At 50.7% G+C, this 26,271-nt stretch overlaps 1 protein-coding gene across 1 annotated transcript in view; it reads right to left on the reverse strand.

Moving 5' to 3' along the window:
• Nucleotides 1–25,015, reverse strand: part of LOC121002649 (gastrula zinc finger protein XlCGF26.1-like) — a 67,767-nt gene extending 42,752 nt beyond the window's left edge. The window contains exons 1-2 of the mRNA XM_040434085.1: nucleotides 24,846–25,015; nucleotides 20,163–20,227 (exon numbers count right to left, since the gene is read on the reverse strand). Coding sequence (XP_040290019.1) covers nucleotides 20,163–20,227; nucleotides 24,846–24,859 — 79 coding nt within the window. The 5' untranslated portion in view covers nucleotides 24,860–25,015. The remainder of the gene's footprint in view (nucleotides 1–20,162; nucleotides 20,228–24,845) is intronic.
• Nucleotides 25,016–26,271: the final 1,256 nt, after the last annotated feature.

The raw sequence follows: 26,271 nt of genomic DNA on the forward strand, positions 1-26,271 counted from the left end.
TGATCAGGATTCTGCCGGCATAGAGCCCCGACGACGGAACTCTATGCCGGAACACAAGTGTGAAAGAGCCCTAAGTAATATGTCTTTTTCATTGGCTGAATATTATCACATGGGGGGCCTATTATAGTATTTATATGTCTGTTGAATTTAGTACCAGACTGCTACTGCGTAGCCGAAACGTTGTGTATTTTTGTGTGTGCACTTTTGGTCCCGAAATAGAAAGTCACACCGGACATGCTGCTGTGAAACTCTTTTTTTCATCTACCTGTGCTTATGGAATGGCGTAGGATTGGCGATTCCACCACGGCTGATGCATTCCGGACAGGTCAAGAGATCCATGATGTGCTGCTCTACAATTACTTCTTGTAAATATTACTATTGGGGGCACTGATATTACGGAGTGCCTTCTGGCAGAGATTTATTACTATTAGTGGGACTTTGGGTAGAAGTATTACTGTGGGGGGAGGGGGCACCCTGGCACAGTATCATCTCAGTGCAATTATTTTTGGGGAACGTTAGGTTTACACTATTAGTGTCACGGACACTATTTGCTGAGTGCAGTTATTTTTTAGGGAACCGTGTGCCAATAATATTTGAAGGGGGCAATATCTGTTTCTACAGTACAGTATTGGGGAGCACAGCGGGCATAGTATCGGGGATGGCAGGATGGGATATTGAGAAGGTGGGAGGATGATGGAAAAGTAAGAAACAAAGATTTCCGTTTGTGAAACTCTGCAGAGATGAGAGATGCTGAAAGAAATCATCATGGCAGTCTGGGGTGAATGGAGAAGATGAGGAAAGAGAACATCTACATGAGAGAAGACCTCACTGGATGTAAGAGGTATGTGGTGCTGTATTACAGATGTCTGCTGGATTCTGCTACAATCACTGCTTATTAAATACCAGTCTTGGGCAGTGGCGCATGTCGTAGGAGTCTCAACAGCGTCCTGAAGCTAAGCGACTTCCTTATTTCTGCATGCTGCCTGCTTAATTATTCTGCATCTATCATATTTTGTATCTTTATATATAGAAACTACTGGTGTGTTTCCATTTTTACTTCTCATCGTCTGATTACCATCCCCATCCTGGTCCAGTCATCTACTGATGGGTTCCTATCTTCTGGCTCTCTTCTTACCTGCTAGTGCTGTGATATGTGCTTTGTATTACACAGTTTGGTCCCACTGCAAGTCCTGGGGGTATCTGAGTACTGGGGACACCAAGTACCTGGGGAAGGCGCCTGCTATAGGAGAAGTCCAGTTCAGGGTAGTTACAGTTACAGACTCATCTCTACTTCATTTAGTGGTCACTACTCACCTGGGCTCTTATCTGTAGGAATCTCCTCCTTAAACTGGTCAACACCCCTCACATCTGTCTCTGTAGGAATCTCCTCCTCGTTTCTCTCATCACCCCTCACATCTGTCTCTGTAGGAATGTCCTCCTTACACTGGTCATCACTAGAGTTGAGTGGACACCCGGATGTTCGGGTTTGACGGATTCGGCTGAACTTCAGAAAAAAGTTAGAGTTCGGGACCCGAACTTCACTCCGATCCCGAAACTCATTGAAGTCAATGGAGACCCGAACTTTTGAGCACTAAAATAGCTGTAAAAATGTCATGCAAATGGCATCAAAATGTGGTTTAGAGCATGGCAAGTGCTCTGCAAACAAATGTGGATAGGGAAATGACTTTAAATAACATAAAATACGTAAAAATAAAAAATTTAAAATCTTGATCTAGGAGGACGAGGTCCATATGGAGTAGGAGGTTGAGGAGGCGGTGGATTTGGCGGTGTAGGTGGAAGTGGCGGAGGAGGTGGAGGAGGTAGCCTACACTGCTTTTTGGTTTTAAATTTATTTTTATTAATTAGGGTACACCCCAAAACATTGGGAAATATAACCTGTGATAACCCCCTCTGCTAAACACACGTTCAGACAATACACTGGCGGCAGGGCAGGCCAGCACCTCCAAGGGGTAAAGGGCAAGCTCAGGCCATGTGCACAATTTGGAGACCCAGAAGTTGCAGGGGCTGACCCCTGTCAGTCAGTTCGTGTAGGCGTGTGCATGCTTACTGCCCCATCATGTCACACGTCCCCGTGATGTTCACGATCCAATTTGATATCTGCTCTATCAACTTTCGATGTTCTTTTATGCGCCTACCATGGTGATCACGGGTGGCGGGGAATCGGGGGTCCAGGCCGGAGAGGGAGCGTGAGAAAGAGACCATATCCAAGGGAGGATTCATTTTTTCAAATTTTAAATTATAGAGCGGAAATATGGGACATAAGTATTAAAGCGTAAAAGTGGGACAACTTTTTAAAGTTTAAGCATTGAATGAAAGGATTTGCCGCGCATTAATTAATGAAGAATTTCTTAAATTTTATTCCCTGTCACCTATGCAGAGCAGGGGTTTCTATCCGGCAAAATTAGAAAAATGTCACCTGACAATGTAATTGACGATTTTTTTAAATTTATGTTCCTGTCATGTAGAGGTTCCCCAGTGACATCCACCATCCATTTGGATATCTTCTCTATTAACTTTCGATGTTCTTTTTTGAGCCTACCATATTGATCATGGTTATCGGCGAATCAGGGTTCCAGGCCGGAGAGGGAGCGTGAGAAAAAGAGACCAAATTTAAGGGAGATAAAATTTATTTTAAAAAATTTGGATAGAGTGGAAATGTGGTAAAAGTTATTGAAGCGCAAATGTGGTACAACTTGTTTAAGTTTAAGCATTGAATGAAAGGAGGTGGCGCGCATCAATTAAAGAAGCATTTCTGAAATTTTATTTCCTGTCACCTATGCAGAGCAGGGGTTTATTCACGTCTAAAATTGTAAAATGTCAACCCAAGAATGTAACAGAAAAATTACAGAAATTTATTAACCTGTCTACTTGGTAGAGCAGGGGTCTATGACGGAAAACAATTGTTTATTGTCACCCGAAAATGTAAAAGAAAAATTATTGAAATTTATTGAGCTGTCAACTAGGTAGAGGAGGGGAATATTACACCCAAAAATTAGTGAATTTCACCCGAAAATGTAACTGACAAAATTTTATTTTATTTTTTTACCGGTCTAATAGGTATAGCAGTGGTACATCACACCAAAAATTGGTGAATTTCACCAGAAAATGTAACTGACAAAGTAGTGAAATGACATAAAATAAAATACATACAAATAAAAAAAAATTAATTTGATTTATAAAGGTGGAGTTCCGTATGGAGTGGGAGTTTGAGGAGGCGATGGACGTAGCGGAGTAGGTGGAAGCGGCGGTGGAGGAGGACGAGGTAACCAACACTGGTTTTTGGTTTTAATTTTTTTTTTTAATTAGGGTACACTCCAAAAGAGTGTGAAATATCCAAAATACAAGAATGAGCAATTGTGCTGCAGTATAACAATGGCTGCTTAGTGCCGGTATACATGTCTATTCTGCACAAGGTACGGACAAGTCCAGAGGGATCCCTGCCTGGTTCATTTTAATGAACGTGAGCTTGTTCACATTGCTGTGGACAGACGGCTGCGCTTCTCTGTGATGACGCCCCCTGCCGTGCTAAACACACGTTCAGATAATACACTGGCTGCAGGGCAGGCCAGCACCTCCAAGGGGTAAAGGGCAAGCTCAGGCCATGTGCCCAATTTGGAGACCCAGAAGCTGAAGGGGGCAGACCCGTCATTCAGTACGTGTAGGTGTGTGCACACATACTGCTCCACCATGTTGGTGAAATGCTGCCTCCTGCTAAGACGTTCCATATCAGCTGGTGGTGCTGGTTGTTGTGGCCTGCTGACAAAGCTTTTCCACATTTTGGCCATGCTAACCCTGCCTTCTGAGGTGCTGGCGGTGCCCCAGCTGCGTTGGCGACCTCTTCCTCCTCCTCTGCCTTCGCCTTGTGCTTCCACTGTGCCCCCGCTGTCAGGTGGGAATGCCACCAGCAAGCGCGTCTACCAGCGTGCGCTTGTACTCGCGCATCTTACGATCACGCTCCAGTGATGAATTAAGGACGGTACGTTGTCCTCGGAACGGAGATCCAGCAGCGTGGCCACCCAGTAATCAGCACAAGTTAGAATGTGGGCAACTCGGCGGTCGTTGCGGAGACACTGCAGCATGTAATCGCTCATGTGTGCCAGGCTGCCCAGAGGCAACGAAAAGCTGTCCTCTGTGGGAGGTGTATAGTCTGTGTCCTCTGTATCCCCCCATCCATGCACCAGTGATGGCCATGAGCTGGTCTGGGTGCCACCCTGCTGTGAACATGGTTCCTCCTCCTCCTTCTCATTCTCCACCTCGTCATCCTCCAGAACTGTGCCCTGGCTGGACAATTGTGGACCTGGCCTTTGTGGGTGCAGGAACCCACCCTCGGAGCCACTTGTGAATGACTGGCCGGAAACCCTACGAAATGATCCCTCTTCCATCATCGCCAGCAGCGTTTTTTCAAGGAGGCATAGAAGTGGGATAGTTACGCTGAGAACGGCGTTATCGGCACTGGCCATGTTGGTGGAGTACTCGAAACAGCGCAACAAGGAACACAGGTCTCGCATGGAGGCCCAGTCATTGGTGGTGAAGTGGTGCTGTTCCACCGAGCCACTCAACCGTGCGTGCTGCAGCCGAAACTCCACTATCGCCTGCTGCTGCTCGCACAGTCTGGCCAGCATGTGCAAGGTGGAGTTCCACCTTGTGGGCACGTCGCATATGAGGCGGTGAGCGGGAAGGTCGAAGTTACACTGCAGCACTGACAGGCGAGCAGCAGCAGGGTGAGAACGCTGAAAGCGCGCACAGACGGCCCGCACTTTATGCAGCAGCTGACATATCTGGGTAATTTTTAAGGAATCTCTGCCCCACTAAATTCAGCACATGCGCCAGGCAAGGGATGTGCGTCAAACCGGCTAGTCCCAGAGCTGCTACAAGATTTTGCCCATTATCGCACACCACCAGGCCGGGCTTGAGGCTGATTGGCACAAACCACTCATCGGTCTGTTGTTCAAGGCCCATCCACAGCTCCTGCGCGGTGTGGGGTTTGTCCCCCAAACAGATACGTTTTAAAACTGTCTGCTGTCATTTACCCCTGGGTGTGCTGAAGTTGGTGGTGAAGGTGTTACGCTGACCGGATGAGGAGCTGGTAGAGGATGAGGAAGCAGAGTAGGAGGAGGAAGCAACAGGAGGCAAACTGAAGCGCCCTGCAATCCTCGGTGGTGGACGGACATGCGCCAAACTGCTATCCGCCACTCAGGCCCAGCCGCCACTGCATTTACCCAGTGTGCTGTTATGGAGATATAATGGCCCTGACCGTGCTTACTGGTCCACGTATTCATAGTCAGGTGCACCTTGCCACAGATGGCGTTGCGCAGTGCACACCTGATTTTGTCCCCTACTTGGTTGTGAAGGGAAGGGATGGCTCTCCTGGAAAAGTAGTGGCGGCTGGGCACGACGTACTGTGGGACAGCCACCGCCATAAGGCCTTTAAAACTATCCGTCTCCACCAGATGGAATGACAGCATTTCAAAGGCCAGTAATTTAGAAATGCTGGCATTCAGGGCTAGGGATCGCGGGTGGGTAGGGGGGTACTTCCTCTTCCTCTCCAGCGTTTGAGAGATGGAGAGCTGAACGCTTCCGTGGGACATTGTGGAGATGCTTGGTGACCCAGGTGGTGGTGTTGCTGGCAGATCCTCTGTTTGCGGGGTGGCAGGTGGCACTGTCATTCCAGAGGTGGATGAAGAGGCCGAGACTGCAGCAGAAGAGGAAGCAGGAGGAGACAGAGACCTTTCTTGGTTTTTGAGGTGTCTACTCCACTGCAGCTCGTGCTTTGCACTTAAATGCCTGGTCATGCAGGTTGTGCTCAGGTTGAGAACGTTTATGCCTCGCTTCAGGCTCTCAGCGTGCAAACCACTCGTGTCTTGTTGTCGGCACATTGTCTGAAGAACTGCCACGCCAGGGAACTCCTTGGAGCTGGCTTTGGTGTGCTCAGTCCCTTGCTGCGGTGGGCAGTAGCAGGCGTACTGTCTAGAGGACGGCCGCTCCGCTTTTGCACCCTGCTCCCTCTTCTGCTGTGCTGGTGGCTCTGTGCGACCAACGTCTCTTCCTCCGAACTACATAGGTCACTCGCATGACCTTGATTCCATGTGTGGTCGAGGACCTCATCGTCCTTCACATCATCTTCCACCCAGTATTCTCCCCTGCCCTCCTTGTCGGTCTGCACACTTTTGAAAGCCCCAGCAGTTGTCACCTGTGTTTCGTCATCATCCGAGACGTGCTGCGGTGGTCCTCCCATGTACTCATCTTGAAAGATAAGTGGTTGGGCATCGGTGCACTCAATCTCTTCCACTTCTGGAGCAGGGCTAGGTGGATGGCCCTGGGAAACCCTGCTAACAGAGTCATCAAAAAGCAGAAGAGACTGCTGCATGACTTGGGGCTCAGACTGCTTGGCTGATTTGCAAGGGGGTGAGGTGAAAGACTGATGGACATCGGCTGCAGGTGCCAACTGTGGTCTTTAAGCAGGAGATTGGGTGGGAGACAATGTGAAGGAACTGGAGCCACTGTCAGCAACCCAATCTACTATCGCCTGTACTTCTTCAGGCCTCACCATTCGTAGAGCCGCATTAGACCCGACCAAATACCGCTGCAGGTTCTGTCGCCTACGTGCACCTGGAGGAAGGGGTTTCACTTGTGCGTGTAGCTGGCACAGATCGACCACGTCCTCTCCCTGCAACAGGAGCTCCACCAGCAGCACCACGACCGGGGCCACGTCCCTTATCTGATGCTCTCCTCATATTTCTTGAATTTAGGATCTTGCCCTAAATGGGTGTTTAATTAATAGAAGAATATAACGACAGTATGTAAAGGGTGTATCTCACACGGCCTGAACCAGACTAGGCCGCAATTATAGATTTGTGCCCAAAATGGCTGTATTTCAAATAACTGAATATAACCCCTGTATATAAAGGGTGTATCTAACAATGACATCTGCAGCAAAGGCTGCCAAATAAAAAAAAATTGCCCAAACGGGTGTTTGTTTAATAACTGAATATGACAGCAGTATATAACCCTGCAATTTCACACGTGCTGATGCTGCAAGGCCAGAAAAATAGTGGATTTTGGCAAAAAAGTGTGTTTTTAAAAGCCCAGAAAATGATGGCTGTATTTCTAGCTTAAATTGCACACTGACTAATCTAGATGTTGTATATTGCCAAAAAAGTGTGTTTTTTACCTAACAGAATATGAAAGCTGTATATAACGTTTGAATTTCACACGTCCAGATGCAGCTAGGGATGTAAAATAGTGTAATTTGCACAAAAAGGGTGTTTTAAAAAAAACAGAAAATAATGGCTGCATTTTTAGATTAAATTGCACAGACTAATCCTACAAATGCACCAGATGTTGTAGATTGCCAAAAAAGGGTGATTTTTTACAACCAGATTATTAGTGCAGTTTTCAAAGATTGGATTTCAAGCTTGATAAAATGATGGCCGCCGCCGCCGCCACCGCCACCTAACTAACAGACGGATAAAAGTGTTTTTTTTTCCAGTCACTGGGCTCAGGGTAAAAAGATTGAGCCCTGCACCCACACAACTAAATGTATGTCGATCGCTGAGTTAGATTCATGTTCTGAACCAAAGATTCTTTCCTATTCTCTCCCTGAAATCACCAGCAGCGTCCTCTCCCTACACTGATCAGAGCAGAGTGACGGGCGGCGCTACGTGACTCCAGCTTATATAGAGGCTGGGTCACATGCTGCACTGGCCAATCACAGCCATGCCATTAGTAGGCATGGCTGTGACGGCTTCTAAGGGCACAGAGTTGAACGCTTGTTGATTGTTGCTCTGCAGCCTTTCAAAAAAGCGCCGAACACCGAACCTGAACCTTTACTGAAATGTTTGGGTTCGGGGTCAAAAAATCCTAAAGTTCGGTACGAACCCAAACTTTACAGTCGGGTTCACTCAACACTAATCCCCACCGCTCACATCTGTCTCTGTAGGAATGTCCTCCTTACTCTGGTCATTAACCCTCTCATCTGCCTCTGTAGGAATGTCCTCCTCGTATCTCTCATCATCCCTCACATCTGCCTCTGTAGGAATGTCCTCCTCGTATCTCTCATCATCCCTCACATCTGTCTCTGTAGGAATGTCCTCCTCGTATCTCTCATCATCCCTCACATCTGTCTCTGTAGGAATGTCCTCCTTACTCTGGTCATTACCCCTCACATCTGCCTCTGTAGGAATCTCTTCCCCGTATCTCTCATCATCCCTCACATCTGCCTCTGTAGGAATGTCCTCCTCGTATCTCTCATCATCCCTCACATCTGTCTCTGTAGCATTAACATTCTTTATATCTTCATCCTCTTATAAATTCTGTTAAATACTGTAAAAGTCAGTGCATTGTCTAAGAAACTGCATGGAATGTTTTATATGATCATTTACCCTTTCGCTACCAGCGCCGTACATGTACGGCACTGGTAGCGCTGTGCAAGCATGACGCCGGCTCATCATGGCCGCCAAGCCTCTGCTGTTTCAAAGAGCAGGGACCTGCGGCTAATTATCGCAATCGGCAATAATGCAGTATAGCGGTAATTAAATGCTTTAGATGCCGTGATCAAGTGAGATCACGGCACCTAAATGCACAAATACCCGGAAGCGTCCTACCGATGCCCCGTGTGGCCAATTCGGGCATCGGTACTTGCGCTGAACACCTTCAGTCTCGCTGATGAGGCTAAAAGTGTTCAGGCTGCAATTCTTATATTGGCCACCAGATGGCAGGCCAGGATAAGAAATGAGCAAAATTGCCTTTCAATGGCAATTAAAAATCCCAAATAGAACAAAAAAAAAAACATAATTAATAAGCTCATATATGAGCCACAAAATTATCACAAAAAATAAAAAAAGTTTTATTTTTTAAAAGTTTAAATCACCCCCTTTCTGTATAATTAAAAAATACCTAAATAACAATAAATATAAAAATCATGGGTATCACTGCGACTGAAAACGCCCATACTATTAAAATAGAATAAAAAACACTTCGATACAGCGAATGGCGTAACGGAAAAAAGGGTCAAAATGGCCAATTTGCAATTTTTTTCATTGCTTCTCTTACCCCAAAAAAAAATATAAAATGTGATCAAAAAGTCTCACACACTCCAAAATGGTAACAAAAAGTAGCTAAAAAGCTCAGTAGACATAAGTATAAAAAAGTTATGGGGGTCAGAATATGGTGATTTAAAAAAAAAAAAAATATGTATTGAACTTTACATTTATTTTTACACTATTTAGACATGAAAAACCTATATAAAGTGCCTTGCAAAAGTATTCACCCCCCCCTACCTTTTTGACTTTTTTCGTATTTTGGTGCCTCACAACCTGGAATTAACATGGATTGTTTGAGGATTTGCATCATATAATTTACAGAACGTGACGACAACTTTGAAGATGTTTTTTTTTATTGTGAAGCAAACAACAAATAGGAAAAAATAACAGAAAAAGTCCATGTGCAGAACTATTCACCCCCCTAAAGTCAGTACTTTGTAGAGCCCCTTTTGCCGCAATCACAGCTCCAAGTCGCTTTGGATAAGTCTCTTTGAGCAGTTGCCACATCTCACCACTGGGATTTTTGCCCATTCCTCCTTGCAGAACTGCTGACAGCTCCTTCAGGTTGGATGTTTGCGCTTGTGAACAGCGATCTTTACGTCTGACCACAGATCTTCTATTGGATTGAGATCTGGGCTGTGACTCGGCCATTCCAACACATTTACATGTTTCCCCTTAAACCCCTCGAGTGTTGCTTTAGCCGTGTGTTTGGGGTCATTGTCCTGCTGGAAGGTGAGCCTCCGTCCTAGCCTCAGATCATGCACAGAGTGGGGCAGGTTCTGCTCTAGAGCAGGCATCCTCAAACTGCGGCCCTCCAGCTGTTGCAAAACTACAACTCCCAGCATGCCCCAACAGCCGACAGGTATCAGCCTACAGAAGGGCATTGTGGGAGTTGTAGTTTTACAACAGCTGGAGGGCCGCAGTTTGAGGATGCCTGCTCTAGAATATCCCTGTATTTAGCACCACCCATCTTTCCCTCCACTCTGACCAGTTTCCCAGTCCCATCCCCCAGTATGATGCTGCCACCACCATGTCTCACTGTGGGGATGGTGTTCTTTGGGTGATGTGATGTGTTGATGCGCCTTTTCACAACCTCACAACGCGCCTCATTGTTTCTAGCTGACAGTAATGGCTTCTTCTGGCCGCTCTGCCATAAAGCCCAACTCTGTGGAGCGTACGGCTGATTGCCGTCCTATGTACAGATCCTCCAGTCTCTGCTGTGGAACTCTGCAGCTCCTCCAGGGTCTCCTGAGGTCTCTGTGCTGCCTCTCTGATTAATGCCCTCCTTGCCCGCTCCGTGAGGTTTGGTGGGCGGCCGTCTCTTGGCAGGTTTGCAGTTGTGCCATGCAGGGTGGATTTGATTTAAAGCAAACTGATTTAAATCACTAGTCAGTAAGGCTTGATTTAAATCATAGTTTTCTACAAACCGGATTCCAAAAAAGTTGGGACACTAAACAAATTGTGAATAAAAACTGAATGCAATGATGTGGAGATGGCAAATGTCAATATTTTATTTGTAATAGAACGTAGATGACAGATCAAACGTTTAATCCGAGTAAATGTATCATTTTAAAGGAAAAATACGTTGATTCCAATTTTCACGGTGTCAACAAATCCCCAAAAAGTTGGGACAAGTAGCAATAAGAGGCTGGAAAAAGTAAATTTGAGCATAACGAAGAGCTGGAAGACCAATTAACACTAATTAGGTCAATTGGCAACATGATTGGGTATAAAAAGAGCTTCTCAGAGTGGCAGTGTCTCTCAGAAGCCAAGACGGGTAGAGGATCACCAATTCCCACAATGTTGCGCAGAAAGATAGTGGAGCAATATCAGAAAGGTGTTACCCAGCGAAAAACTGCAAAGACTTTGCATCTATCATCATCAACTGTGCATAACATCATCCGAAGATTCAGAGAATCTGGAACAATCTCTGTGCGTAAGGGTCAAGGCGGTAAAACCATACTGGATGGCCGTGATCTCCGGGCCCTTAAACGACACTGCACCACAAAACAGGAATGCTACTGTAAAGGAAATCACAGAATGGGCTCAGGAATACTTCCAGAAACCATTGTCAGTGAACACAATCCACCGTGCCATCCGCCGCTGCCAGCTGAAAATCTACAGTGCAAAGAAGAAGCCATTTCTAAGCAAGATCCACATGCTCAGGCGTTTTCACTGGGCCAGGGATCATTTAAAATGGAGTGTGGCAAAATGGAAGACTGTTCTGTGGTCGGACGAGTCACGATTCGAAGTTCTTTTTGGAAATCTGGGACGCCATGTCACCCGGACCAAAGAGGACAAGGACAACCCAAGTTGTTATCAACGCTCAGTTCAGAAGCCTGCATCTCTGATGGTATGGGGTTGCATGAGTGCGTGTGGCATGGGCAGCTTGCATGTCTGGAAAGGCACCATCAATGCAGAAAAATATATTCAGGTTCTAGAACAACATCTGCTCCCATCCAGACGTCATCTCTTTCAGGGAAGACCCTGCATTTTTCAACGAGATAATGCCAGACCACATTCTGCATCAATCACAACATCATGGCTGCGTAGGAGAAGGATCCGGGCACTGAAATGGCCAGTCTGCAGTCCAGATCTTTCACCTATAGAGAACATTTGGCGCATCATAAAGAGGAAGGTGCAACAAAGAAGGCCCAAGACGATTGAACAGTTAGAGGCCTGTATTAGACAAGAATGGGAGAGCATTCCTATTTCTAAACTTGAGAAACTGGTCTCCTCGGTCCCCAGACGTCTGTTGAGTGTTGTAAGAAGAAGGGGAGATGCCACACAGTGGTGAAAATGGCCTTGTCCCAACTTTTTTGGGATTTGTTGACACCATCTCTCTCCTGGAGCTCACATCTGACGTTGTGCTGGGTCATCCCCTCACTATTCTGGCTCCCCATGACATTTCTGCCATCCTTCAGCAGACTCAACCTAAGCACCTCACTGCACAACGCCACCTCCGGCTGCAGTGTAGTCTACTCCTGCCAGATAATGTCACCATTCAGAGATGCCACATCCTCAATCCTGCTGCACTCCTTCCTCTTCTAAGGGGGAGTATACTGGACATTCTGAAGATTTTATTGATCTACATGCTGAAGAGGATCTTCAGAAAGAAGAACTATGGGCCTCAACCGACTCTCTTTACAAGGAACAAGAACATGATTGCATCACAATGATGGAAGCTGAAGTAGGGACTCCATCATCAGTCCAAGACACTCCTCTGACAAACCCACATTGGACTCTCTTTGTGGACGGCTCAAGGTACGCCGATGACAAGGGGAAGTTCCATACAGGTATGACGGTCACTAGTGAGCATGAGGTGAGGTGCAAGACAATTGCTCCCAGACCAGTCAGCACAGGAGGCTGAACTCATTGTCCTCACTGAATCCTGCCTCATGGCAAAAGATTCTACCGCCAATATCTACACAGACTCTAGATATGCCTTTGGAGTAGTTCATGACTTAGGAGTAATATGGAAGGCCCGGGATTACATCACAGCCGCAGGAACCCCAATCAAGAATGCTTCAGCAGTAGCGGCTCTAATGGCAGCAGTACTCCTGCCCACCCAAGTGGCAGTGATCAAGGTAAAGGCCCATACTCGAGCTGAAACCTCTGAGGCCAGAGGAAACACCTTAGATGACCAAGCAGCCAAAAAAGCAGCAGTGAAAGAGGAAAGAGTCCAATCAGACCAGATTATGGTAGCACAGGAAGACCTGGAACAAAAAGAAAAGAAGTCACATAGGACCTACTGAAACAAATGCCTAAACAGGCCACTCCCATGGAAAAGGAAACCTGGTTGAAAGAGCCAGCCCTCGAAGAAGAATCTGGACTCTGGACACAAGGAAAGAGAGTATGCCTGATTAACGTGCATAACAAAACACAAGGTGCATATTAAAATACACTGCTCAAAAAAATAAAGGGAACACTTAAACAACACAATGTAACTCCAAGTCAATCACACTTCTGTGAAATCAAACTGTCCACTTAGGAAGCAACACTGAGTGACAATCAATTTCACATGCTGTTGTGCAAATGGGATAGACAACAGGTGGAAATTATAGGCAACTAGCAAGACACCCCCAATAAAGGAGTGGTTCTGCAGGTGGTGACCACAGACCACTTCTCAGTTCCTATGCTTCCTGGCTGATGTTTTGGTCACTTTTGAATGCTGGCGGTGCTTTCACTCTAGTGGTAGCATGAGACGGAGTCTACAACCCACACAAGTGGTTCAGGTAGTGCAGCTTATCCAGGATGGCACATCAATGCGAGCTGTGGCAAGAAGGTTTGCTGTGTCTGTCAGCGTAGTGTCCAGAGCATGGAGGCGCTACCAGGAGACAGGCCAGTACATCAGGAGACGTGGAGGAGGCCGTAGGAGGGCAACAACCCAGCAGCAGGACCGCTACCTCCGCCTTTGTGCAAGGAGGAACAGGAGGAGCACTGCCAGAGCCCTGCAAAATGACCTCCAGCAGGCCACAAATGTGCATGTGTCTGCTCAAACGGTCAGAAACAGACTCCATGAGGGTGATATGAGGGCCCGACGTCCACAGGTGGATGTTGTGCTTACAGCCCAACACCGTGCAGGACGTTTGGCATTTGCCAGAGAACACCAAGATTGGCAAATTCGCCACTGGCGCCCTGTGATCTTCACAGATGAAAGCAGGTTCACACTGAGCACGTGACAGACTCTGGAGACGCCGTGGAGAACGTTCTGCTGCCTGCAGCATCCTCCAGCATGACCGGTTTGGCATTGGGTCAGTAATGGTGTGGGATGGCATTTCTTTGGAGGGCCGAACAGCCCTCCATGTGCTCGCCAGAGGTAGCCTGACTGCCATTAGGTACCGAGATGAGATCCTCAGACCCCTTGTGAGACCATATGCTGGTGCGGTTGGCCCTGGGTTCCTCCTAATGCAAGACAATGCTAGACCTCATGTGGCTGGAGTGTGTCAGCAGTTCCTGCAAGACGAAGGCATTGATGCTATGGACTGGCCCGCCCGTTCCCCAGACCTGAATCCAATTGAGCACATCTGGGACATCATGTCTCGGTCTATCCACCAACGTCACGTTGCACCACAGACTGTCCAGGAGTTGGCAGATGCTTTAGTCCAGGTCTGGGAGGAGATCCCTCAGGAGACCGTCCGCCACCTCATCAGGAGCATGCACAGGCGTTGTAGGGAGGTCATACAGGCACGTGGAGGCCACACACACTACTGAGCCTCATTTTGACTTGTTTTAAGGGTATTACAATAAAGTTGGATCAGCCTGTAGTGTGTTTTTCCACTTTAATTTTGAGTGTGACTCCAAATCCAGACCTCCATGGGTTAGAAAATTAGATTTCCATTTTTTAATTTTTGTGTGATTTTGTTGTCAGCACATTCAACTATGTAAAGAACAAAGTATTTCAGAAGAATATTTAATTAATTCAGATCTAGGATGTGTTATTTTTGTGTTCCCTTTATTTTTTTGAGCAGTGTATAAAACACTATATAATGACTATATAAACTGACTATGGTCTCTGCTGCACTGGTCTCTGCTGCACTGGTCTCTGCTGCACTGGTCTCTGCTGCACTGGTCTCTGCTGCACTGGTCTCTGCTGCACTGGTCTCTGCTGCACTGGTCTCTGCTGCACTGGTCTCTGCTGCACTGGTCTCTGCTGCACTGGTCTCTGCTGCACTGGTCTCTGCTGCACTGGTCTCTGCTGCACTGGTCTCTGCTGCACTGTACCGTATTTTTCGCCCTATAAGATGCACCTAGGTTTTAGAGTAGAACAATAAGAAGAAAAAAAATTCATTACACCTCATGTTATTTTTCATTACACCAATGTTAATCAGATCTCAGATCAGACCCCCATGTCAGTCATATGTCAGCCCCCCAGGTCAGCCATCAGCCCCTCAGGTCAGCCATCAGCCCCCAGTGCAAAAAATAAAAAATAAAATAAAAACACTTAACTCTTCTGCTCCTGGTCACCATCGCAATCCTCTTCATTCTGCTGTCGGCTGTGTATAGCGGCACACAGTGTGAGGTCACACAGCCGATAGCCGAGCCGAGGACCAGGAAGCGGTGAGTACAGATCCTTCACCGCTCCCTGGTCCTTCTGTACTAATGAAGCGCTTCCATAATGCGCAGCCACAAGGAGACGTTACACTGTATGGGGGCAGCCACAAGGAGCCGTTATACTGTATGGGGGCAGCCACAAGGAGCCGTTATACTGTATGGGGCGGCCACAAGGAGACGTTATACTGTATGGGGGCAGCCACAAGGAGACGTTCTACTGTATGGGGGCAGCCACAAGGAGACGTTATACTGTATGGGGCAGCCACAAGGAGACGTTATACTGTATGGGGCAGCCACAAGGAGACGTTATACTGTATGGGGCAGCCACAAGGAGACGTTATACTGTATGGGGCAGCCACAAGGAGACGTTATACTGTATGGGGGCAGCCACAAGGAGACGTTATACTGTATGGGGGCAGCCACAAGGAGACGTTATACTGTATGGGGGCAGCCACAAGGAGACGTTATACTGTATGGGGGGGCCACAAGGAGACGTTATACTGTATGGGGGGGGCCACAAGGAGACGTTACACTGTATGGGGGCAGCCACAAGGAGACGTTACACTGTATGGGGGCAGCCACAAGGAGACGTTACACTGTATGGGGGCAGCCACAAGGAGACGTTACACTGTATGGGGGCAATCACCAAAAAATTAAGCTGACTTTCGTGTATATGAAAATCCAAAAAGCTTTATTATAAATATATATGAACAGTACATACTTTTTTTTATAAAACAGGCAGCACAAGGCGGGACACACAGATGAGGAGCAGGACCCAAGGCAAGAGCAAACCTCAGAGCCTCATGGCAGCAACGCCCCAAACACAATGCAACAGAGGCGATTGTAGAGACTGAGGTTAAGATGGAAGGAACACAGTTAAACATACCCTGAATGGTGCAAAGATCTCTCGGCCAACTCCTGACCCAACGCCGTTTCGCCAGTAGATCTGGCTTCTTCCGATCCTTGGCTTGGACACGGATTGCTAATGCTGACTGACTTTGCGCGCTTCGCTCCTGTGCTCGGCCAGTGGGTGGAGACTTGAATATGGGAGCGAGGAGGAGCCGGAACAGCAGGAACTAATATGTTATGTATGCACGATGCAGGGGCGGGCTGTCACAGATTTAGGAGCGGTCAGCACGCATATGACCGCTCCTATGACGTCACCAAATACCGCGGCTATTTGGAAACGGGGATATCGCCGTTTCTTCATACTGCGGTAAATCGTGGACACCGGTTTACCGCTCAACCCTAGCTGGACGCACATAAAGCTGATAAAGATACATGGTGGTCTGATACCTTCTCCTTCCTTAAAGGGGTTGTCCGGGTTCAGAGCTGAACCCGGACATACCTCCATTTTCCCCCCGGCAGCCCCCCTGACAGGAGCATCGGAGCAGTTCATGCTCTGATGCTCACCTTTGCCCTGCACTAAATCGCGCAGGGCAAAGGCATTTTTTTGGAGATCCGGTGACGTATCGGGGCTCTACATGGGGCTGCCAGGAAGCCCGGTGACGCCAGTAAAACGGCTAGGGCAGTGCTAAAGCCCGCCCATCAGAGCCGGTGACGTCACCAAACACACTGCCGGGTGGAAGTTTCTGCCTGGCAGTGTGTTATTGAAAACAAGAGAGCCCGTGCCCTGCGCAATTTAGCGCAGGGCAAGGGAGCGCATCGGAGCATGAGATGCTAGCCTCAGGGGGGCTGCCGGGGTGAAAAGAAGGGTATGGCCGGGTTCAGCTCTGAACCTGGACAACCCCTTTAACCCCGCCAACTGGTTTAAAAGGTATTGGGGGTTGGCTCATGGGAATTGTCCAAGGAATATTACAGGTAGCCCTAATATTGGGGATATATACAGTAATTAAGCTCGTTCTTATTTGTGTGACCCGCCTTTCAAAAAGAATGAAGAAAACTGATGAGCGACCCATCATGCTTCTCTATGATGAGGAAGAACAAAAGGAAACGCCATTCAAGGCGGTTCCCCCTCCTCGCGATGATGTCTTGCAGAGATGGGGTGAGAGGAATCCCAGGGTATTATCACAAGTCCGAGCAATCTGGAGCTTACCTAGAAGGGGTAGGTTGTCACCACTGCGGGTGGAGAGGGTACGAAGGGTATGCCCAGGGGATTCGCTAGGCAGGGGAAAGTCTACAATCAAGTCTCCAAGGGGGGACTGTTCTGGAATATTGAGACAAAGTGGATACTTGCTTGTTGAGAACTATACTGTAGTTAAAATGGCGGCCAGGCACCCAGCCAACGCCTAGAACAAGAATCTTACTTTCTGCTTCATTATGTGCCTCAAGACAGTTTCTGTTCATCTCAAGCAAGCAGCTTCCCCCATCTGGAAGGGGGAGGGGGGAACTTCCTCTTGCACATAGATGTGACAGAAAATACAGAGTTTATAGCCAATAGAAGAGCTACACGCCACCGTGCACCCCCCACTCCTCCCCGTCCTATATACCGTCTGCTGTTCCGCAATAAACCAGAAGCAAAACAGTTGTAGTGTAGGATCGTTCCCATAAACATTAGTCATCTCTGGAACCCAAATGTTCCTCCACATGAACCTCCGACACCAGATCTCTACGACTAGTTTCACACTAGCATTGGAAGATCCGGCAGGGAACAGCCGACTGGGTCTCTCTGGATCTGCCAGAAGCCACTGCGATCCTGTCCGGACTACTTACCGCTGCACGCAGTGGATTCCAGCAATGCCGGATCCAGAGAGACCCGCAGACTGTTCTCCGGATCTCACAATACTAGCGTGAAGCTAGCCTAAATCTAGAACGTCCTCTCCTCTGTGGGGGATGTGACGAGCTGCCGCTCCTGTAAGTGCATCCATTAGATTCCTGCTCCGACATGTAAGAGCACTGGAAATATCCCAGTCTACACCAGTCACCCATAACTACAAGATCCCCATTAATGCCATTTCAAAAATGTCACCCACCACCTTGATATGGTGATCTCCACCGTGTGGGGGGGCACAGAGAGGGCATCACCACCGTGTGGGGGGGCACAGAGAGGGCATCACCACCGTGAGGAGGGGGGGGCACAGAGAGGGCATCACCACCGTGAGGAGGGGGGGCACAGAGAGGGCATCACCACCGTGAGGAGGGGGGGGGGCACAGAGAGGGCATCACCACCGTGAGGAGGGGGGGGCACAGAGAGGGCATCACCACCGTGTGGGGGGGCACAGAGAGGGCATCACCACCGTGTTGTGGGGGGGCACAGAGAGGGCATCACCACCGTGTTGTGGGGGGGCACAGAGAGGGCATCACCACCGTGTTGTGGGGGGGCACAGAGAGGGCATCACCACCGTGTTGTGGGGGGGCACAGAGAGGGCATCACCACCGTGTTGTGGGGGGGCACAGAGAGGGCATCACCACCGTGTTGTGGGGGGGCACAGAGAGGGCATCACCACCGTGTTGTGGGGGGGCACAGAGAGGGCATCACCACCGTGTTGTGGGGGGGCACAGAGAGGGCATCACCACCGTGTTGTGGGGGGGCACAGAGAGGGCATCACCACCGTGTTGTGGGGGGGCACAGAGAGGGCATCACCACCGTGTTGTGGGGGGGCACAGAGAGGGCATCACCACCGTGTTGTGGGGGGGCACAGAGAGGGCATCACCACCGTGTTGTGGGGGGCACAGAGAGGGCATCACCACCGTGTTGTGGGGGGGCACAGAGAGGGCATCACCACCGTGTGGGGGGGGCACAGAGAGGGCATCACCACCGTGTGGGGGGGCACAGAGAGGGCATCACCACCGTGTGGGGGGGCACAGAGAGGGCATCACCACCATGTGGGGGGGCACAGAGAGGGCATCACCACCGTGTGGGGGGCACAGAGAGGGCATCACCACCGTGAGGAGGGGGGGGCACAGAGAGGTCATCACCACTGTGAGGAGGGGGGGCACAGAGAGGGCATCAACACCTTGAGGGGGGGGGGGCACAGAGAGGGCATCAACACCTTGAGGGGGGGGCACAGAGAGGGCATCACCACCGTGAGGGGGGGGCACAGAGAGGGCATCACCACCGTGAGGAGGGGGGGGCACAGAGAGGGCATCACCACCGTGAGGAGGGGGGGCACAGAGAGGGCATCACCACCGTGAGGAGGGGGGGGCACAGAGAGGGCATCACCACCGTGAGGAGGGGGGGCACAGAGAGGGCATCACCACCGTGAGGAGGGGGGGCACAGAGAGGGCATCACCACCGTGGGGGGGGGCACAGAGAGGGCATCACCACCGTGTGGGGGGGCACAGAGAGGGCATCACCACCGTGTGGGGGGCACAGAGAGGGCATCACCACCGTGAGGAGGGGGGGGGGCACAGAGAGGTCATCACCACCGTGAGGAGGGGGGGGCACAGAGAGGTCATCACCACCGTGAGGAGGGGGGGCACAGAGAGGTCATCACCACCGTGAGGAGGGGGGGCACAGAGAGGGCATCAACACCTTGAGGGGGGGGGGGGCACAGAGAGGGCATCAACACCTTGAGGGGGGGGCACAGAGAGGGCATCACCACCGTGAGGGGGGGGCACAGAGAGGGCATCACCACCGTGAGGAGGGGGGGCACAGAGAGGGCATCACCACCGTGAGGAGGGGGGGGGCACAGAGAGGGCATCACCACCGTGAGGAGGGGGGGGCACAGAGAGGGCATCACCACCGTGTGGGGGGCACAGAGAGGGCATTACTACTGTGTAGGGGCACAAATGTGAACAGACAGATTTAAATCAATGGGTATGTGTGCAGTCTGTCAAAAACGGAAATGTGGACGAGGGCTGAGGCACGCCACTGGCCGGACATGCTGCAGGTGGTTTCCGCGGAGGAGATCGGCTTCTACCAGACGCGTCCGGACTCGTTCCTCTCGGGGACATAAACCTATTGGTTCCTTATTCCCACCAGTGGTCTCCATAGCCAGAGACTTGTAGGAAGAAGCAGAGAACATGGAGCGTCTGTGGTCAGCTGTAATCCCACCATCTCCAGTTCATTACACCAGTATAAACCTAGAATAGTACTGGATAAAACAAGGCGTCCTCCTACAGAGGAGGAGACATCTCCATTACCTGACCATCCTGTGGAAGGAGAGGACGCGGACATCTCTCTGGTGTTGTCCTCTGACTGGATCTCTCTGCAGGAGACACAGAGACTGGACTCAGACTTTACAGACAGAGAATTCCAGGACATTTGTATTTAGTCCTGTCCGTTACCTGGAGATGTGAGGGGCTGGTCCTCCTCCATCATCACCTCCTTCTACAGCCGTCCTATCCTCCTCCATCATCACCTCCTTCTACAGCCGTCCTGTCCTCCTCCATCATCACCTCCTTCTACAGCCGTCCTGTCCTCCTCCATCATCACCTCCTTCTACAGCCGTCCTGTCCTCCTCCATCATCACCTCCTTCTACAGCCGTCCTGTCCTCCTCCATCATCACCTCCTTCTACAGCCGTCCTGTCCTCCTCCTCCAGCTGTCCGGACATCATACACTGCACTACTGAAGCTAGGGGTGGGCGATATGCGATATAAATTTGTGCCACGATATGGATTTTGAGCATATCGCCTATATCGCCGGACCGCGATATGATCCTGAGCCGGCACAGTGGAGAAGGAGAGAGTCCCTCCCTCCCCACTGTGCGCGGCTGCCGCTGACCACCAATGACAAAAGAGGAGGAGGGGAGGGACTGACAGTAAATCATTGAGTTTTCACGATCTCAGTGAGCGCGTGAAAACTCAAATCCGATGGTATATTCTAACCCCCAGGCGTTCCCATGGTGACAGGGACGCTTGCCTGGGGGTTAGAACATACAGGGCCACGCCGCTGACAGTAGAACATTCAAAAACTAATCAGTAACTTTAACTTTATTCATTGGAGATCTCTTTACTGTATACCTTACTAGGTCTTAGCTCCGGTAACAGCAGGCAGTGCGGGGGGCGGCGCTCACTCACTGACGTCACGCGCCTGCTCCTTCCACTAGGCGGCGCAGGCCCGTGACGTCAGTGAGTGAGCGCCGCCCCCCGCACTGCCTGCTATTACCGGAGCTAAGACCTAGTAAGGTATACAGTAAAGAGATCTCCAATGAATAAAGTTAAAGTTACTGATTAGTTTTTAAATGTATTCCTGTGAGCGTCGGGGGGGGGGGGGGGATCTGTGGATGGCACCGTTTAGGGGAGGGGGGGGATCTGTGGATGGCACCGTTTAGGGGGGGGGGGGGATGATCTGTGGATGGCACCGTTTAGGGGGGGGGGGAATCTGTGGATGGCACCGTTTAGGGGGGGGGGATGATCTGTGGATGGCACCGTTTAGGGGAGGGGGGGGATGATCTGTGGATGGCACCGTTTAGGGGAAGGGGGGGGATGATCTGTGGATGGCACCGTTTAGGGGAAGGGGGGGGGATGATCTGTGGATGGCACCGTTTAGGGGAGGGGCGGGATGATCTGTGGATGGCACCGTTTAGGGGAAGGGGGGGATGATCTGTGGATGGCACCGTTTAGGGGAGGGGGGGGGATGATCTGTGGATGGCACCGTTTAGGGGAAGGGGGGGATGATCTGTGGATGGCACCGTTTAGGGGAAGGGGGGGGGATGATCTGTGGATGGCACCGTTTAGGGGAAGGGGGGGGGGGGGTTTGATCTGTGGATGGCACCGTTTAGGGGAAGGGGGGGGGGTTTGATCTGTGGATGGCACCGTTTAGGGGAGGGGGGGGATGATCTGTGGATGGCACCGTTTAGGGGAGGGGGGGGGATCTGGGGATGGCACCGTTTAGGGGAGGGGGGGGGATCTGGGGATGGCACCGTTTAGGGGGATCTGGGGATGGCACCGTTTAGGGGGATCTGGGGATGGCACCGTTTAGGGGGATCTGGGGATGGCACCGTTTAGGGGGATCTGGGGATGGCACCGTTTAGGGGGATCTGGGGATGGCACCGTTTAGGGGGATCTGGGGATGGCACCGTTTAGGGGGATCTGGGGATGGCACCGTTTAGGGGGATCTGGGGATGGCACCGTTTAGGGGGATCTGGGGATGGCACCGTTTAGGGGGATCTGGGGATGGCACCGTTTAGGGGAAGGGGGGGGGTTTGATCTGTGGATGGCACCGTTTAGGGGAGGGGGGGGATGATCTGTGGATGGCACCGTTTAGGGGAGGGGGGGGGATGATCTGTGGATGGCACCGTTTAGGGGAGGGGGGGGGATGATCTGTGGATGGCACCGTTTAGGGGAAGGGGGGGGATGATCTGTGGATGGCACCGTTTAGGGGAGGGGGGGGATGATCTGTGGATGGCACCGTTTAGGGGAAGGAGGGGATGAACTGTGGATGGCACCGTTTAGGGGAGGGGGGGGGATGATCTGTGGATGGCACCGTTTAGGGGAGGGGGGGATGATCTGTGGATGGCACCGTTTAGGGGAGGGGGGGGATGATCTGTGGATGGCACCGTTTAGGGGAGGGGGGGGGATGATCTGTGGATGGCACCGTTTAGGGGAGGGGGGTGGATCTGGGGATGGCACCGTTTAGGGGGATCTGGGGATGGCACCGTTTAGGGGGATCTGGGGATGGCACCGTTTAGGGGGATCTGGGGATGGCACCGTTTAGGGGGATCTGGGGATGGCACCGTTTAGGGGGATCTGGGGATGGCACCGTTTAGGGGGATCTGGGGATGGCACCGTTTAGGGGGATCTGGGGATGGCACCGTTTAGGGGGATCTGGGGATGGCACCGTTTAGGGGAAGGGGGGGGTTTGATCTGTGGATGGCACCGTTTAGGGGAGGGGGGGGATGATCTGTGGATGGCACCGTTTAGGGGAGGGGGGGGGGATGATCTGTGGATGGCACCGTTTAGGGGAGGGGGGGGGATGATCTGTGGATGGCACCGTTTAGGGGAAGGGGGGGGATGATCTGTGGATGGCACCGTTTAGGGGAGGGGGGGGATGATCTGTGGATGGCACCGTTTAGGGGAAGGAGGGGATGAACTGTGGATGGCACCGTTTAGGGGAAGGGGGGGGATGATCTGTGGATGGCACCGTTTAGGGGAGGGGGGGATGATCTGTGGATGGCACCGTTTAGGGGAGGGGGGGGATGATCTGTGGATGGCACCGTTTAGGGGAGGGGGGGGGATGATCTGTGGATGGCACCGTTTAGGGGAGGGGGGGGGATGTGGGGATGGCACCGTTTAGGGGGATCTGGGGATGGCACCGTTTAGGGGGATCTGGGGATGGCACCGTTTAGGGGGATCTGGGGATGGCACCGTTTAGGGGGATCTGGGGATGGCACCGTTTAGGGGGATCTGGGGATGGCACCGTTTAGGGGGATCTGGGGATGGCACCGTTTAGGGGGATCTGGGGATGGCACCGTTTAGGGGGATCTGGGGATGGCACCGTTTAGGGGGATCTGGGGATGGCACCGTTTAGGTGAGGGGGGGGGGGATATGTGGATGGCACCATTTAGGGGAGGGTGATCAGCTCCCTGCTGTTGAGTGCACAAAGCACAGGGCAGCATGGAGAGTGTAAAGTCCTATTCACCCTAATAGAGCTCTATTAGGGTGAATATGACAAGGGTTTTAGCCCTTAAGGAGACTAATAGTTATTAAATAAAAAGTAAAAAAAAGTTTAAACACGCCCCCCCAAATATAGAAAACAATATATCGCAATATATATCGCATATCGCACATGCTTAAAATTATATCGCAATATAGATTTTAGGCCATATCGCCCACCCCTAACTGAAGCATCAACTGTCAGAGACATCATACACTGCACTACTGAAGCATCAACTGCTACAGACATCATACACTGCACTACTGAAGCATCAGCTGTGACAGACATCACACACTGCACTACTGAAGCACCAGCTGTGACAGACATCACACACTGCACTACTGAAGCATCAGCTGTGACAGACATCACACACTGCACTACTGAAGCATCAACTGCCACAGACATCACACACTGCACTACTGAAGCATCAGCTGTGACAGACATCATACACTGCACTACTGAAGCATCAACTGCCACAGACATCACACACTGCACTACTGAAGCACCAGCTGTGACAGACATCACACACTGCACTACTGAAGCACCAGCTGTGACAGACATCATACACTGCACTACTGAAGCATCAGCTGTGACAGACATCATACACTGCACTACTGAAGCATCAGCTGTGACAGACATCACACACTGCACTACTGAAGCATCAGCTGTGACAGACATCATACACTGCACTACTGAAGCATCAACTGCGACAGACATCATACACTGCACTACTGAAGCATCAACTGCCACAGACATCACACACTGCACTACTGAAGCACCAGCTGTGACAGACATCATACACTGCACTACTGAAGCACCAGCTGTGACAGACATCACACACTGCACTACTGAAGCATCAGCTGTGACAGACATCACACACTGCACTACTGAAGCACCAGCTGTGACAGACATCATACACTGCACTACTGAAGCATCAGCTGTGACAGACATCACACACTGCACTACTGAAGCACCAGCTGTGACAGACATCACACACTGCACTACTGAAGCATCAGCTGTGACAGACATCACACACTGCACTACTGAAGCATCAGCTGTGACAGACATCATACACTGCACTACTGAAGCACCAGCTGTGACAGACATCATACACTGCACTACTGAAGCATCAGCTGCCACAGACATCACACACTGCACTACTGAAGCACCAGCTGTGACAGACATCACACACTGCACTACTGACTGCGGCCCCCGGCTCCCCGGTACCTGCTCCTCCTCATGCCGGGGCTCTCCCTCCCGCTGTCCGGACATCAGAGCCTCTTTACAGGACGTTTCCAGCAGAACTTCCTCTTTCCCTCAGGTTCCTGGAGTTTTCCTCTCCCAGCATGCTTTGCGGTGTGACGTCACAGGGCTGGCCCCGCCCGGCACACTGGTCAGTCAGCACTAGCCCCGCCCCCTATACCTCCGGCGGCCATGTTAGTACACCCAGACATGGCTCCTGCTCCTCTCCACACATCACTGAGGGGTAGATGCTAGAGTGGAGTTGTTAGAAGGAGGTCTGTGACGTCACTGGTCACATGCTCCTTCATGGTCACATGGTCAAGTGTGGGAAGTGCTTATAAACCCAGACTGCAGGAGCTTGTGGAGGAGGAGGAGCTGTGTGTGCCTGGATGTGCTGCAGAGCTAGAGTCCATAGGAGCGCATACATGAGGAGGCAGGTACAGATCTGTGGAGTGACCTGGTCCCCCCCAGTTATGGGATTTAGCTGGTGTTCTGTGCAAATCTGCTGCCCGCGTCACTTCCTGTCTGTACGTGCGGCTTCTTAGGTAGGTGTGTTCTAAATCCTGTAATCTTATTGGATATAAAGAGGGCTTGTCTCAGGGCAGCTGATCTTAACAGCTGCTTTCGGTGAACGCGCGGGCAGCAGATTTGCACGGTAGCCTCAGTGTATTTTATCTGTGCTAAAACCTATATAGGGGACAATTGGCAGACTCGGAGGTGGCATCTTTTATTGGGGGACAGTGGGCAGACTTGGATGGGGGCATCGGACACTTAACCACTTCAGCCCCCCTAGCTTAAACCCCCTTAAAGGGTTTCTATCACTTTGTTTCACCTATTTAGCTTTCAGACACTAGCGATCCGCTAGTGTCTGCTTTATCTAACCATCCTAATATAAGAGCTTATTGTCCTGCCGTTTAGCTAAAAAAATAACTTATATAGATATGCAAATGAGCCTCTAGGTGCTATGGGGGCGTGATTAGCACCTAGAGGCTCCGTCTACCTTAACAAACTGCCGCCGCCCAGCGCGTCCTTCCAGCCCGCCCATCTCCTCCGGAATGCGATGCTCCTCGTATTCGGCGCATGCGCAGTGAATGTCTGATCGCTTCCCTGCTCAGACATATCCACTGCGCCTGCACCGATGACGTCATAGTGCTCCGAGGATCAGGCGCAGTGGAGATGTCTGAGCAGGGAAGCGATCAGACATTCACTGCGCATGCGCCGAATACGAGGAGCATCGCATTCCGGAGGAGATGGGCGGGCTGGAGGGACGCGCTGGGCGGCGGCAGTTTGTTAAGGTAGACGGAGCCTCTAGGTGCTAATCACGCCCCCATAGCACCTAGAGGCTCATTTGCATATCTATATAAGTTATTTTTTTAGCTAAACGGCAGGACAATAAGCTCTTATATTAGGA

Source organism: Bufo bufo, chromosome 5, assembly GCF_905171765.1.
Source record: "Bufo bufo chromosome 5, aBufBuf1.1, whole genome shotgun sequence".
NCBI lineage: Eukaryota > Metazoa > Chordata > Amphibia > Anura > Bufonidae > Bufo > Bufo bufo.